Here is a 15055-nt window from a genome sequence, read left to right on the forward strand (position 1 = left end):
TTTGACTCAACAGGTACAGGTCTGGAGCTGAAGTTTCAGTCTGAAATTAAGATTAATAGTGGTTATTAATGCAGAGTTAAAAGGACTGTTAGCACAAAGTATAAATCCCTTTAGGCCTTATAACATTTCTGGTATCCACTGGTAACAACAGAGCTAAACAGATTTCTCAGGATATTGCCAAAATCATTAACAATTAAATATCTTTCTGGTCATGCAACAATATCAGAATGATATTTGTCTTATACAGTTAAGTTTATTTTATAGTAGGACATGATACTAGAAGTCACAGGCATTTTTTAGAATAATTTTAAAGTAAAACGTCTTGAGTCTTCCTTGTTTACAGTTCTTCTTGGACACCTCTGAGTAGGCTATAGTTACCAGCAGTAAAAATAATTTCTTCCACTGAACCCAGTTCAGGTCAACATCTTTGCTGAGCAACAGTGCTTCTCACTCAGTAGACAGTAGGTTTTTATGATGCTGGAGATCTTCTCATTTAATGCTTTATTTATGTAAGATCACTTCTCTTCATTATATAAGATGCTTACTAAATAAGAGTGTCTGTGAACAATTAGAATATAAGATGTGCAGGTGAGATGATAAACTAATAAACTGAGCAGAGGACTGGAAAGTTACTCACTCATTAAACTTCAGTGTTCTCATTTCCCTCTTTCTTTTGCACAGTCCATTGCCAGGAGGACACCGTTGATACTGCCTGAAATAGCCTTTGGTGTAACTCAGTCAGAGTGAAAATACCCTTGCTTCATCACTTGAATTGGATCCTTTTCAAGTGGATCAGATAAAATGGTGTGTCCACCAACTCTGTCGTGTTGGTGTGTATCTATAGCTGGCACATGCATGGCAGAGTGTAGGCAGCAGTATAAACATGACTGTTGGGGGATATTTAGATAACTTAGATTTAAATGTACAGTTTAATCCTTAATGTAATGGTCCTCAGATAATCTGTGACTTTTATAGACAGCTAATGAGCATGGACAGGTCTCACGCACAGTTTAGTAAGCTGCTAGTAGCAGCTTGTAAAAGCATTCATTACAAACATTTGCTGAGAACTGATTTTTTTTTTTGTTCTAAAAATGACATGCTGCTGAGATATAGCCATCAGTGGTAATGATATAATAGCATCAGACATATTTGATAATTAAGTATCAGCTCTAAAACTCTAAATCTTACGTCATGTTTTAGGCCCAAGTACTGGGAACAGTGAACTTCCAAAGAGATTATTTTCTTCCAAACAAACATGGACCACTCTCCTCACAGCTGCAGCTGTCATGTGCATACACTTTTCATGTCTCCCTGTTGTTGCTATCTGTTCTGGCTTTGAGTCCTTTTTTCCATGGAAAAGGATAGACATGATATGTGTGTGTGTGTGTGGTGTGTGTGTGTGTGTGGTGTGTGTGTGTGTGTGCGTGGTGCGTGGTGGTGTGTGTGTGTGTGTGTGTGTGTTTGTGTGTCAGTTAGAATAATATAGAGTAATATTTTTTTGACTCCTGATTCACTTGCAATATACTGTGGTGATAAAGTTGAAATGATAAATCCAGTAAAGAGTTGCTTTGCAGTTGCACTGGTTGAAGTTGGGCCTTATTTAGATTAAGGGCTTTAAATGCTTAAAACAACGTGCACAGTGAATGGTCAGGTGAGTAGAGATGTAGAAAACAGAAAGGCAGGGTTTTAAGTTTTATCTAAGCCTGTTTTTTTTTATTCTTTACATAACTAACTCTAGAGAGGTTGGTTAGGGGGGACTGATACAGACGTGATGCTGTCAAGTGTTGCCATTGGCAGCATGTATGAACACTTCTGCCTTTGGACATGTTTGGACAAAATGTTATATGAACTAGGTTGTTTCACGCATACTGAACCTTTTAGCCTGGTATTAGGACTGACCTTACCCTTTCCCCTTATCCTTGTGTATACTTGATGTTGTCATGAGGACAAAAATGCATCCAAACCTGCCATAAAATATTATATATTAATATTATTAATAATAATTTTATGATATTAATATTATTATTTTCCACTTTAACTGAAATCATAAATACAACATATTCATTTCTTTTCATGATTTTACCCCATTAAATACCAGTTTGTTTATGTGATGCCATTGTTGTTTTTTATGAAAAAACACACAAAAAATAATTATTTTCCTTATAATGAAAGAGAATTTTTTTTTATTGATTGATTTTCTTGATAACTATAGTCTAGGATATGTCAATGATAAACAACAACATGCATTTAGACTGTTATTTTCTATGTTGTGTCAGATTTTAGAACAAAAATCATGCTTGGTACCCTTGAACAAACTGTAATAAAATATTATATAAAAATGTTATATATTAATATAATTTTTCAGTTAGATTTTTTAACCAATATTAGCCCTAATCATAACTACCAAGTATGTGCTGGAGTCAGTTTTAGCCAACATTGGGCGAGAGGCAGGGTACACCCTGAACAGATCGCCAGTCCAGCACAGGGCTGACATATATTGACAAACAAATTCACACCTATGGGCAATTTAGAGTCACCAGTTAACCTAATGTGCTTGTCTTTGGACTGTGGGAGGAAGCTGAAGTTCCCAGAGAGAACCCACAGGGACAACATGCAAACTCCACACAGAAAAGCCCTGTGTGAACTGAGTATTTGTATAACTCATATACAAATTGCAATCCTCAGTACAATATAATTTCTCTAACTGTACATATACACACACGTTTATATACACGCATACACACACACACACACACACACACACACACACCATAATTTCTCAATACACACATACACATCACACCATTTTAGTTGCATACATTTATTCCATTAGCCTACAGTGCTCCATTATACAGCAGAGATCAAAACATGAAAGATAGCATATATGCTCCTCAGGCTAAACATGAGAAAATGGCACAACCTGATGTCAAATAGTAAAAATGACATTTTTTTCATGGCGCTGACCATGACCTTGTGTGTTGTAACACTCAGAGACTGTACTGTGATGCTGTTGTAATACACACATTATACAACTGGGTGCTGCTTTTGATTTAATGAATGCAAAGCCAAGTGCTAAGCTACAAACTTAAGTTTTAGATGCAAAACAGTAAAATACATAATATAACAAAACAATCATTCAAACCAATCATCCAAACCTGACTCCAAAAACCTAAGCTGCCTAACTTTTTGGTTTAAGGGAGGCAAGAATGAGGTTGTGCCATCCCTAAATTATATACACAGTAATATATACATATTGACAGTAGCAGTAAGAGACTAGTAATGTTAATAATAATAATAATCATCTCTATGAGGTCATTGCAGCACAACAGGTATAAGAGTGCTGTGTACACAATTCCATGGTTAGATCTTTTTCCCTAGTACAAATCACAATTTAATGACAAAGTTACTTTTTCAGAGGCATGTTTCAGTGTATTGGTTTGGAGATGTATCAAATATATGGTTACTGACTATTTCCATTAGTCAGGGCCAGCCTCAGCCCTTTTGTTGCCCAATAGAAGAGACTTTGCCATTCCCCTTGTTTTAACTGCACTCTCACTGCTCCACAAGTTGTTAAAACTTAAAAACAACTTAACTCCCAGGCTGAAAGTGAGTCCCGATCCATGTTGGCTGGAGAGCAGGTCTTCTGACGTATGCCACTATCCATCAACACTGAGTGTGTAACGTGAGCTTGCATTGATAGTCTCTGCACTTGTCATGCCGTACATGGCTGAAATAGCATTTTCCAAAGGGCCTGAAACCGAAGCTGCTCTCCAGACATACTGCCCATCTCCAATACACACACTAGCAAACTATCAGCCATTCTCTGGTAAACAGCATGGCTTTCTGTGACAGACAATGGACCAGAAATTTGTTGTTAGCTCTAATGACCTGGTCAGAACTCTGGATTTTATGAAGCTGAGGATGTTTTAAACTGAACCTGCAGGTATAAACTGCTGCTACACAGGTATAGAGAGTCTCTCTTCATGATCCTTTGTGGCTGATCAACAATACTGATTAAACCTGCTATTGACACAGTTTGTCAAGAGTGAAGCACAGCCTGTCTACACTGCAATTATTTCTAATATGAGCCTTTGCTTTAATGTAGCACATTTAGCATATATTCAGTGGAGCTAACTTTGTGTATATCCTCATTTACTTGCTGCCACGTCTCGCTGGAAAATGTGTCATGTTAGAAGACAGATGTCTATCAAATTCAAGTCAAGTCAGATTTTATATATATACCCACAAATCACAAATTTGGCTCTAGTGGCATCTTCTGTACTGCATTATGGACAAAAAGGAACTTTTAAAGAAAAAAGTGAAAGAAACTCCAGAGGGATCCCTCCTCCAGGATGGACAGACATACATTAGATGTTGTGTTGAGAATAGAACAACAGAGTAGTTCTACAGTTATAATCATGTTGTGGCTGGACAGTATATATCAGCAGGGCAGTAGAAATTAATTCCATATCTGTGTATCATTTAGCCAAGAGATTAAATATATGAAAGAAAAGCAGAGGGCCAAGAACAGAGCCCTGAGATTCTCCATATTTCACATCAGAAAACACTGAAACACACATTGTTCTTTAAGATAAGTAAGACGTTAATTTAACCTTTAGTTAAGGTTAAGGTTTACTACTACATGGAAATGTCATTATTTCCTTGATAGGGATTTCACAGTCAGAGCCCTTGTAATCACTCACTATGTGTGTAAACCAAACCACTATTTACTTGTCAGGTGGGTAAATGGGGTTGACATGCTTTTACCCTCCACTGCAGCCATTCTCACCACCAATGGAGGGTTATCCTGGAAAGAAATAGAGGGCCCATGTTGGATGAATGCATACCTCATGTGGCCTGCATGACCTAGAGTGAATGATGCATTTTAGGTTGAATGAAAGAGAGGAGAAAGTTGCCTGCTCAGATAACAAGCCATTTGCAGTTCACCAGCACCCTCTGGGTTCACATACTCACAGGGTGCATGTAGATGCTGAAGCTTCAAATAGTGCCTCATCTATGGAGCAGGCAGTAGCAAAAATGTGAGGGCACCCACTGCACACCAGGCTAATCTTACGTCTTTAACAGTATCACCATGCAGCACGAGGAAACAACTTCAGAGGGGAAATACTAGTGACAGGTTGCTTTAGTGCTCTCTAACACATGCATACCAGTGTTTGCTGTTGGACATGGTATGCATTAGGCGACTTCTATCTTTGAATGTGTCTCACTTTAGATATAACACAGCTAAGACGCCCTAAACATGTGTTTCATAGGTCTCTGGCATTAAAGGTGCAGGTCTCAGTGGATCAACAGACTGAGACAGGTGGGTTGATACAAAGTCGGCCACAGGATTTAGAGGATGATTCATGGAAGTGAGCTGCTGGCTACTGTGTCTCTGAGGTTTGAGAAAGGCATGGAAAGTTTAGTTCATGCAATGTTGTGAGTGTGTGTGTCTGTGTGTGTGTGTGTGTATTCTTTTACGCATGTAAGCCAAAATAGACGGCATAACCTTTCTTTTAATCCACTGTATCCATCAGCTGTTTATGAATAGACCATAACACTTCATCTGTCATCAGCCCATTACTGATCAATCAGCCACACTAAAGAGCCTCATTTAAATTTACATTAAGTGACCACAAAATTCACCATGCCACCATGGACGCTTCAACGAAAACCCAAACGCTTTGAAATATTATTAAACATTATCAGGAAATTCAAAATGGTTCACTTTCTGTTGGGTTTAGGGTTCAAATGGCTTTTTTTGTAAGTCTTGGGGATGTTACATATGCCTAATGAATTTTGTACATGCAGTTTACTTCGGGCCCCTTTATTTTTCCAGGGGCCATATGGGGCCGTTTGGCTGCAACTGTGCACAAGACCAATAAAACATACCTTTTCACCAGGTTTGACGCATGTGCAAATTTTCATCAATTTTCAAACATGTTAAAGCCCTCAAAAACGCAATTAATTTTTGTGGAAAATAATAATAATAAACATGACAGTTTTTACAGGGCCTTGCACCATTGGCTCCTAAGGGATATCTTGCTAAGAGGCAGAATATTAATAACTGAGGCCTGACTTTTGCAATTCTGGCTCTGCATCTTGATAATAAACCACTAAAGATAGACAAAATGCTCTTCAATTTCACATGGAAAAATAGGACACTTAAAAAAAACAATTCTTTTGAATTGTTTTGAAAATAGTGGGCTTAATTATGCGATTTTCATTCATTAAATAACACATTTAAGATAAATTGGCTAAAGCAATTTGTCATAAATCCCACCTCCATATAATACCTCTCCATATATTGTCTAGGATCGGTGGGTTAAACTTTTTTCTTGTGTGTAACTATGATATTGATAAAATCCCTGTAAAATTGTCTGCTTTTCATCACCAGGCTTTCTTCTCTTGGTCTATGTTAAAAAATATATATATAATGCTAGTATTTCCTACAGTCTGTGAAGGGAACAGTGAGACAGAGCATGCGCCGTGACGAGTGACGTTTCGAATTCAGATTGAACCGGGAAAGTAACGTCTGTAAGTTTATACAGTATGTGGTTTGTTAATGAAATTTTCTGTCAAAAGTTTTAGGTTTATGGACGCACACAATGCAGGTCTGTTTTATTGTTATGTCCGATAAAGCTAGGACCCTTAATGCTGTCTGTTACGAGCTGATAATATTAGCTAACGTTAGCTGTTGTAGAGCAACTCCACCAGTAGGCCCAAGTAGACCCAAATCTATCTATCTATCTATCTATCTATCTATCTATCTATCTATCTATCTATCTATCTATCTATCAGTTGATAATATTAACATATTATCAAGTACTGTACTGTATCCCTTTTTCAGGAGAATGAGTGAGCTGGAGGATATCAGCCACCACATCCATGGCAGGATAACATCATTACAACGCATGTTGGATCTCTCAGTTGTTGGTATGACACAGTCTTTATATGAGACAAGACTTAGGGTTTTCTTTAGTTTCATTACCATGTAAACCTAAAGTGGTCTTTCATAAAATGGGTCACTGTAGTCTTTTTTCTCTATATACATTTAGAATTGCCTCAAAATAAGATTAAGAAACTTGGGACAAGAACTCTTTGCACTGGAGAGGCTATTGGAGGAGTTTGAAAAATGTGTTGGCCAACAGAGGGAGCAACTAAAACATCTGAAGGTAAACCAGAGGCCTGCAGTTTATTCAGCCAGTGTTAGTGTAAAATCAGTGTATTCAGACCCCTTCACTTTTTACATGTTTTGTTATGTTGCAGTCTCTTGCTAAAATAAAAAAAAAAATCCCTCATCAGTCCACACTCAATATCACATGCAAATTTATTAAAGAGGAAAATATCACATGCCCTGTGATGGGCTAATGATCTGTCCAGGGTGTACCCTGCCTCTAGCCTGGTGTTGGCTGGGATTGGCTCCAGCCCTTCACAACCCTTAAGGGTGGGCCTTGATAACAGGTGACCAAGAACCCAAATGTCACTCTGGCTGAGCTCCAGAGATCCTGAGTAGAGATGGGTCAGTTTTCACTTTGGCGTTATGGAGTAGTGAGTGTAGACTGATAAAATATTTTAATCTTAGTCTTGCATAAGGCTTCAACATAAGAAAATCTGAAAAAAATGAAGGGATCTGAATGCACTGTGCGTAGACACCTTGCTGAATTTAGATTTTTTTTTCCCCATACGCTGTGATAATGAAAAGTTTGTGACTGTTCTCATTCCTTGCCTGAAACCTGTTTGTTGCTGCTTGATTTGTTGCTGTTGATATTTTCAAATTGAATGTGCCAACAAACAGAGCCTAATGATCAAAAATGTGAATGTGAAATGTGAAACTGTGCGCTTATGGTCTGGACTATACTTAATAAAGAAGCACAATCAAGCACAAAATGTTTGTGTTTCAGGAACTCGAGGAGTTATTCCAGAAGAATGTGGAGGATGTCCATCACATGAAGGACAACATACCTGTGCACATGCCTAGGAAGAAAGTCCCAGTAAAGTGAGGACACCATATGTTTATTTTTTTCTGAAACAATTTGATTAATTGATAATGAAAACAATAATGAGTTGCAACCATGCTAAAGACTGAAATAAAAAAAACTGACAGTATATCATATGCTATAGAGATACAGTATAACCTGGTTTCTATATTTGCCAGGATGCTTCTAGAATAGGTTAACAAAACAAAGACAGTTTGATTTATGCAGCCCAAAAATCACAAAATCCCTTTGTTATTTTTGCAATCTGAACAAGAAGAGGGTGTTCTATGTTTATACCCTTAATTCAAATAAGAAAAAAACACAAAAACTATTAAACCCCATGAAGAATGACAGAAGAGATATTGTATGCACAGAGGACCACTGAAACCACAGTATAGAGAGATAGAGTGTCAGGCTTAAGTAATTGACATACAGTATAATTATGAAGAAAATATGTGTAATGAGTTAGTTTTAAGGTTTTAACAGTAAAGATAGTGGATCAAAAATAAGATACCAAGCAATTTCCAGGATGAAAACATCCTAGAATAGTTCATCAGAACATGAACAGATAAAATAATAGTTTAGTGAGAAAACATTTTGGATTAAATTGAAGAAATAATTCACCCAAATGAATTTTAACCTGTGCACTCACCATCATGCCATTTGAAACAATATTGAAGTTTAAAAGTCAACATCACACACAGAGAGCTGACCTTTGCAGATTCATGCACAGTTTATTTACAAGAGAAGTAGCCAGTGCATCTGTCTGTCAGCACTTAAAGACATAAACTAGGACCTAATCAGCGAGAGGTTTTCTTGTAAAGCTTGTAAAGCTTATTCCTAAAACAGAGAACAAGCTGTCTTCCTCCCCAGCCACTTTATTCTTCTATTTACTTTCTTCTTGGAATATCCTGGTATCTGAGCATGCATTATGGTGCTTATAGAAAACAAACGTCTGCCCTAAATGACTGCTGTGTGATGTTCCTCTCATCTCTCAGTGGAAATGAAACTGTAATGAACAAGAATGAAGCAGCAGATGTTCAACTTGCCCAGCCAGAAAATGTCAAAAAGACCAACAAGAGCTGCATCAGAGAGATGGAGTCCATCACTTTGCCAGAATTTGAGAACATCCCTCAGTAAGTATCCCTCACTGACATCCAACATGATATTTAGGGCTGTACCTGACTAAGAATGTTGTCAGTCAACTGAACTCCTGTTGTGTACTGTGACTCAACTATTTGTGAGGCAGACAAAAATAACTTTACATTGGTCATACTGCTACCTGTGGTGATTTTTCAAATGCTGATACACTGAGGGGGAATGACTGAGGATTGACAGGCACACAGAGAGAGGGCGAAAGGGGGTGAGACAGGGGGTAGAGAGTAGGGACAGGAGAAGTGAGGTGAGTGAGGAGATGCTGTGGGGGGCCTTTTGCTGGCCTCGTTTCAGTCCACCTGTGTCAGTTAGCTGTGTCGTCCTGGACATCCCGTTTGACAAAAAGGGGATTGACAAAGGCTTTGCAATTTTGCTTCATCTATATTTTGAGATCGTATCAACCAAATCTGAAGTCAATTTGGTACCGTTTCCAGGAGGAGTATTTTCAAGTACATCATTTGGAAAAAATTGCACAGTAAATTCAAAAATGGTTAACTTCCTGTTAGAATCAGGGTATGATTTCAAGAAGGCTATTTTGTAAGTCTTGGGATGTTGGTATGTGCCCACTAAATTTGATTCACGTGGGTGAAACAAGACCGCCCCTTTGGGCCCATTTTGCTACGTACACGTGCAAGACCAGTAAAACCAGTAAAACGTCCATTTTCATCAGGTCTGACGCATGTGCAAGGTTTCATTAAAAATGCAGTTCATTCTGGATAAGAATAACAAACAGAGCAGGAGGGCCTTTGCACCACTTGGTGCTCAGGCCTAAGTTATTCTGATTGTATTTTTTTCATCATTGTACTTAACCGAGGATGTTAAACTTAAGTGAAGAAATAGAACATTTCCAAAGTGCTTTAACCACAGCAAAAAATGAAACTGCAGCAGGCAAGTGTGTGGGGCTCCTTGCTCTTCCCCATCAACCAGTAGCATCTAGCTCTAACTACAACCTGTCCCTGGGTACATTTGATACTTTGAACATTGGAGGACAAAACAGAGAGAAATATGATCTCATTAAGGACTACTTAAAATCAGGTCAGCCTGCACAGCAGTCAAATTAGCTGACCTAACACTGGAGCCAGATAGCATGAACTATGAGCATTGTAGGCTTAATATTGCTTGATAGTTGTGTAAAGACAATTTATTGCCCTAGGAGGCAGTGAGTCACTTGTTAAATAAATGTGTCTGCAGAGACTTCTGTAGTGTCATTCTTACAAGGTTGATCAATACGGGCCCAAATCATTATGTGGGATGCCTGGAGTAATTTGTTTTTATGAAGTCATTGTGGAACTGTCAAAGCTTACATATACAATGTCTACAAAACTGTTTTGAGATCTGTCTAGAGAGAGAAACTAGGGCAATAGAAACTCATTATCATTCCAAAACACTTGAATCAATGGTGTTTCAAACACTTCTGCTGTGAGCTTTAAAGCACTCATATCCAAACTTCCATGGATCCCTGCAGTTTGTCTTGAGCTTGCCGCCAGAGGAAAGGCCCTGTTGTTCGGTTGATTCAGATGGTCTGTTATCTTCTGTACTGTGGACTCTTTAGATTCATCTCTGCTCTACTCTCTCTCTAGACTTAGATTAACTTGTGTGTGTGTGTGTGTGTGTGACCACTGTGTCCCACTCAGGTACATGAAAGGACGTGTATCATATGATCAACTTAATGCTGCTGTACAGAGCATTAACGCGGCAGTAACAGCCAAGTACAAGATCCTCCATCAGTCAGTGAAAACTCAGAACAATCATGCACGCAAGCTGCACCAGCGCTTTAAGGACCAGGAGACGAAAGATACAAAAGGTACATTGACAGAGGCTGTCACTGTTTGTGACTGATGGATTTTGCATCTCATTTGGTAGTACAATTAAATGAAACACTCCATATAGGCTACTGTATATTGTCTGATCATTGCTTGAACTCAAGTTCTGACCTGAATGAATTCTTATGAGATATCATGCCATACATTAATATACTAGTGTGCTTAGTTATTACCATTTTTTATTATATTAGGAATGGTGAATTTAATGTTCTTTAGTGTAAACATTCATTATTCATTCATTCATTATTTTCAGCAGCAGACACAGCTCCATTCTGCAACACAAGAAAACACAAGAAAATGGTATAAAATAAGGAAGACACAGGCAAATACAGAAACTCTACTAGTGGTACACAACAAAGCAAAACTGAGCTGCAACACAAGTTTTCAGGGGACACCTTTAAATCTGGAACATGGAGTATAAAGTGGTGTAGAAGGACCCGATATCCGTATATCAGTCTCATGGAAAAGACCTTTGGTGACAGACATCATAGGTACATACAAACTGCTACAACACCAATCTCACTGTTGTGTTGAAATGTATTGCAGGTCAGTATTTTGTGGTGGAGGATGACATTCGGGAATTTACTCAGATGAAGGTGGACAAACGATTTCAGGGGATTTTGAACATGCTTCGACACTGCCAGCGCCTGCGGGAGCTACGAGGAGGAGGCGTCACCCGCTATATACTGTTATGAATGAACAAGACTCAGTCAGACATATTATGCTTGCACAGAGCCTAATGCCTCTGTGAGTCCATTAAAACTATAACCTATAACCTAATGTAACTGATTTATTGAGGGATATTCTTTCATTTCCCCCATGCATGTGCACATTTGCACATATACTGGCAACTGTAAACATTTCTGTATGTATGTATGTATTTTGTGGTGTAAATAATTATAATTAGGTTGATTGTTTGGTTAAAGTGATAAACAAAAATTCAGCATTTTTAATCCAAACAAAATAAAATAAGTACAAAAAATAAATGATAAATACCTTGGGGAACATTTTCATGGTTGTTGAGTTTTTACCACAAGGTCAGAATTTCTGATGACTAACAAGTCATTTAAGGTCATGAAGTTCTGAGTGTTTTATAAGTACTAAGGTGCCCAAACTTTTTTCCATACCATAATTACATTTTTTTCTTCAATTTTTTAAGTTAATGAAATAAAAAGAAACAGTGCATTAACATTTGAAGAGAGAGTCATTTTTAATGTCTGTTTGCTGCAGGGGTTGTATTTACTTCTTTTCATTTCAGAAATCAACAAAATATGTCATTTGCACAGTGTTGAAAAAAGTTTTCATACAACTGAATCTGGCATTTCTGTTTTCATACATTTCTTGTTACTAATCAGCTGTCACTGAATGTAGTTATGTTATTGTTTTAGGTTAGGTTAATAGACTAGATTACTTTAAGGTTCTGTTTAGGTTATTCCTGTATGTATTAGAAATTTGCATAGTGTTCACCTATTTTAACAGAACACACCTAAATCATTACTGGTGCAGCCAGTTCATTTTAGAAGTCACATCGGTTAAATAAAGAGTGCATATGTAGTCAAGGACTTCAGTGGATTATGTATAGTTACAACTTTTGCTGAGTCAGTCTTGTAGAAAAATAAAGACAATGGATCAGTCAAAACGTAATTTCCCCGAGGGAGTCATCCCAAAGGGATCAATAAAGTCTGTCTAAGTCTAAAGCAATGCCACAAAAAGTTGACTTAAAAAAACAGGTCATGATGAATACAAGGGCGTTTATGAGACATAGAGCATCCCATAGAGTTCAGTTAACACAACATTAAAAGCCCAACCCTAATTTATAACAAAACTCACTAGGTGCATCTGCTGTATCTTCAAGTTTGTCATGGACCTGCCTTGTCCTAAAACTGGCAGAGAATGTAAAAAAGGAGGAAGCATGTGCATCACTGTTTTCTCTGTATGGATTTGAACACAAACTGCCTTAAGATGTACTTTTCCTCTTGCACCAGGAGAGGTCATCCTTTCCTACAGTAAGCACTAAATCCAGTTGGAGAGAACAGAACATTGTGATAGCTTGCTGGAACATATGATCAAATGAAAGAGTGTGATCAGAAAATCCACGTACTTCAGTGACTTCTTTGTACCATATGGTTGAGTATTTTTTTTTTCAAAGATTGTATCTTAAACATACCCATAGGGTTGAGATAATAACTGAAACTAAACTCACCTAATGTAAAACCACTTTACAATATGTCACTTGAATGGTCTGTGTTCGAGAACAATTCAGACCTCTCACAAGTCATGAGAAAAATAACTCGCAGTGTGCTGTGAGAAAGTTACACAGGATAACACCAGAAGCGAGCTTCTTTCACCTTCAAAATAAAGCCGTAAACTTGTGGCTTAACTTGAAAACGTAAGGCATCGTGACTCCTTAAATACTGTTATTTAATGTTCTTAAATGGAAGCAAATCCACAGTGGTTTTAATTTGGTCCTTGTCAGTATGCCAACAAGTCTGACACCGAGCTGACATTTGTTTTGAAAAGTATCACGAGAAATGTCAAGTTTCCCTGTTGTCGAGCTTGACGTCGCGAGCTGACTCTCAGCATGGATCGAGTACCTTCCCCTCCAACGTCCAACTGGTAAAAGGATTTGTACGTAGAAGAAATGGTATCATTCATCATCTTATCATTCTGAGAAAGGGCCGAGATGCTTTAAAGATTCTCCGTGAGATATTCAGGCGCAACAGGTGTGAAAGAGAAGAGAAGGGAGTGATCTCAGCGCCTCAGGTCAACACTGCAACGAGGTAAGAAGATAGCCTGGCCAAAAGCTGGAACAAACTCTCCACCCCTGTCTGATGTAAACTTTGTATCTGTTTGGGAATTTTGTCCAACTACCAAGTATAAACACCGAACCCATCTCTGTTTTTTCCTACTACTGGTTTATGCAACTTTGTGCAGCTGCGTTTGCAACGCTGCAGCTTCAAACAACGAACCTCTGGTCAGAGGAAGCTGTTTTTACTCTTGTTTTGGTGTAAGTTATCGTTCGATGCAGTCCGTATGATATATCCTGGAAAAGTTACTAGCTCTAGTTAAGGTAGTTTTATAACTATTTTGTCTTTCCCACATAGTTTCCCATAGGGAGTTGGTGTGTGTTTGTGGTTGCATACAGCTGTTATTTTAGCGACATGAACTAATATATATGGCAGGGCACTATCCCGTGGTGCCAGGGGTTGTCCACCCCATTCCTACTTAAAACGTGCTTTTTCCAGTAGTGCGATTGTTTTTAGGATAGGATTTGTCACACACGGGCAATGTGCACTTGAATATAGGTTTGAAATCATTTTTTAATGCCTGATAAATCACAGATTTTGACTTCTTTCAGATATGCACTTAGTTGCTAAGAAAGTACTGTAACATGAGTATTATATTTTAAAAAATGTGTATCTGTTGTGATTCATTGTCAAGATATTGTGGGTTCTAAAGCATGAAATAACGTTTTTAAGAACAGCTATCAGCAGATCATAAATGGGCAAATATGCAGCTGTTTGCCAACCATTCAATAGTGTAGCACAATCCCTGAAAACTTAAAGCATGTTGCATGAATAGTTTAAAAGTAATGACTTATGGAATTTTGCAAGCCAAAAAATGTGAGTTGGGAGTTGGGAAGGTTCTCTAAAATTACAAATTAAATTATACTCTTGGTATCTTACAGGATATTGTCAAGATGGCTGTCGCCAGTTGAAGCTCAGTAGAAGCTGGGTGATGCAACAAGACAGTGACCCTTAAAAAATGTATCAGGGAATGACATTAAACAAAGAAAATCCACCTTTTGGAGTGTCCCAGTCACCCAGAGCCCTCCAGTAAAGTTTAACAGGACTGAAATTCTGTCCATAACAACAGATGCAAATCAGACTGATTGTGTCAAAATCAAATATACAGGTTGACTCAGTATATCAGCATGTCCCCTACAGTAAGAAAAAGGTTAGGTACTGTACACTGAGGTAGAATCTTTCATAAGAATTTATTTTTGACTCACTTTATCTTTATGGCACTATATTTTCAGATGGGACAGAGTGAAATGAACTTGCTTGGTGGCAGTACCACCAGCAAGTTTCATGTTAC

The 15055-nt window shown here is 38.0% G+C and overlaps 2 protein-coding genes across 2 annotated transcripts in view; both read left to right on the forward strand.

The window, feature by feature from the left end:
* Positions 1 to 6458: 6458 nt before the first annotated feature.
* Positions 6459 to 12154, forward strand: ska1 (spindle and kinetochore associated complex subunit 1). Its single transcript, XM_018678566.1, is given in 8 exon segments — positions 6459 to 6537; positions 6851 to 6936; positions 7059 to 7084; positions 7086 to 7175; positions 7905 to 7999; positions 8978 to 9115; positions 10769 to 10938; positions 11504 to 12154. Coding segments are annotated over 7 exon segments (750 nt in total). The 5' UTR covers positions 6459 to 6537; positions 6851 to 6854; the 3' UTR covers positions 11653 to 12154.
* Positions 12155 to 13495: 1341 nt separating this feature from the next.
* Positions 13496 to 15055, forward strand: part of LOC127142900 (A-kinase anchor protein 13) — a 37866-nt gene continuing 36306 nt past the window's right edge. The window contains exon 1 of the mRNA XM_051073664.1: positions 13496 to 13737. The gene's annotated coding sequence lies outside the window, so the exon portion shown is untranslated. The remainder of the gene's footprint in view (positions 13738 to 15055) is intronic.

This window comes from Lates calcarifer, linkage group LG10 (genome assembly GCF_001640805.2).
Source record: "Lates calcarifer isolate ASB-BC8 linkage group LG10, TLL_Latcal_v3, whole genome shotgun sequence".
Taxonomy (NCBI): domain Eukaryota; kingdom Metazoa; phylum Chordata; class Actinopteri; family Centropomidae; genus Lates; species Lates calcarifer.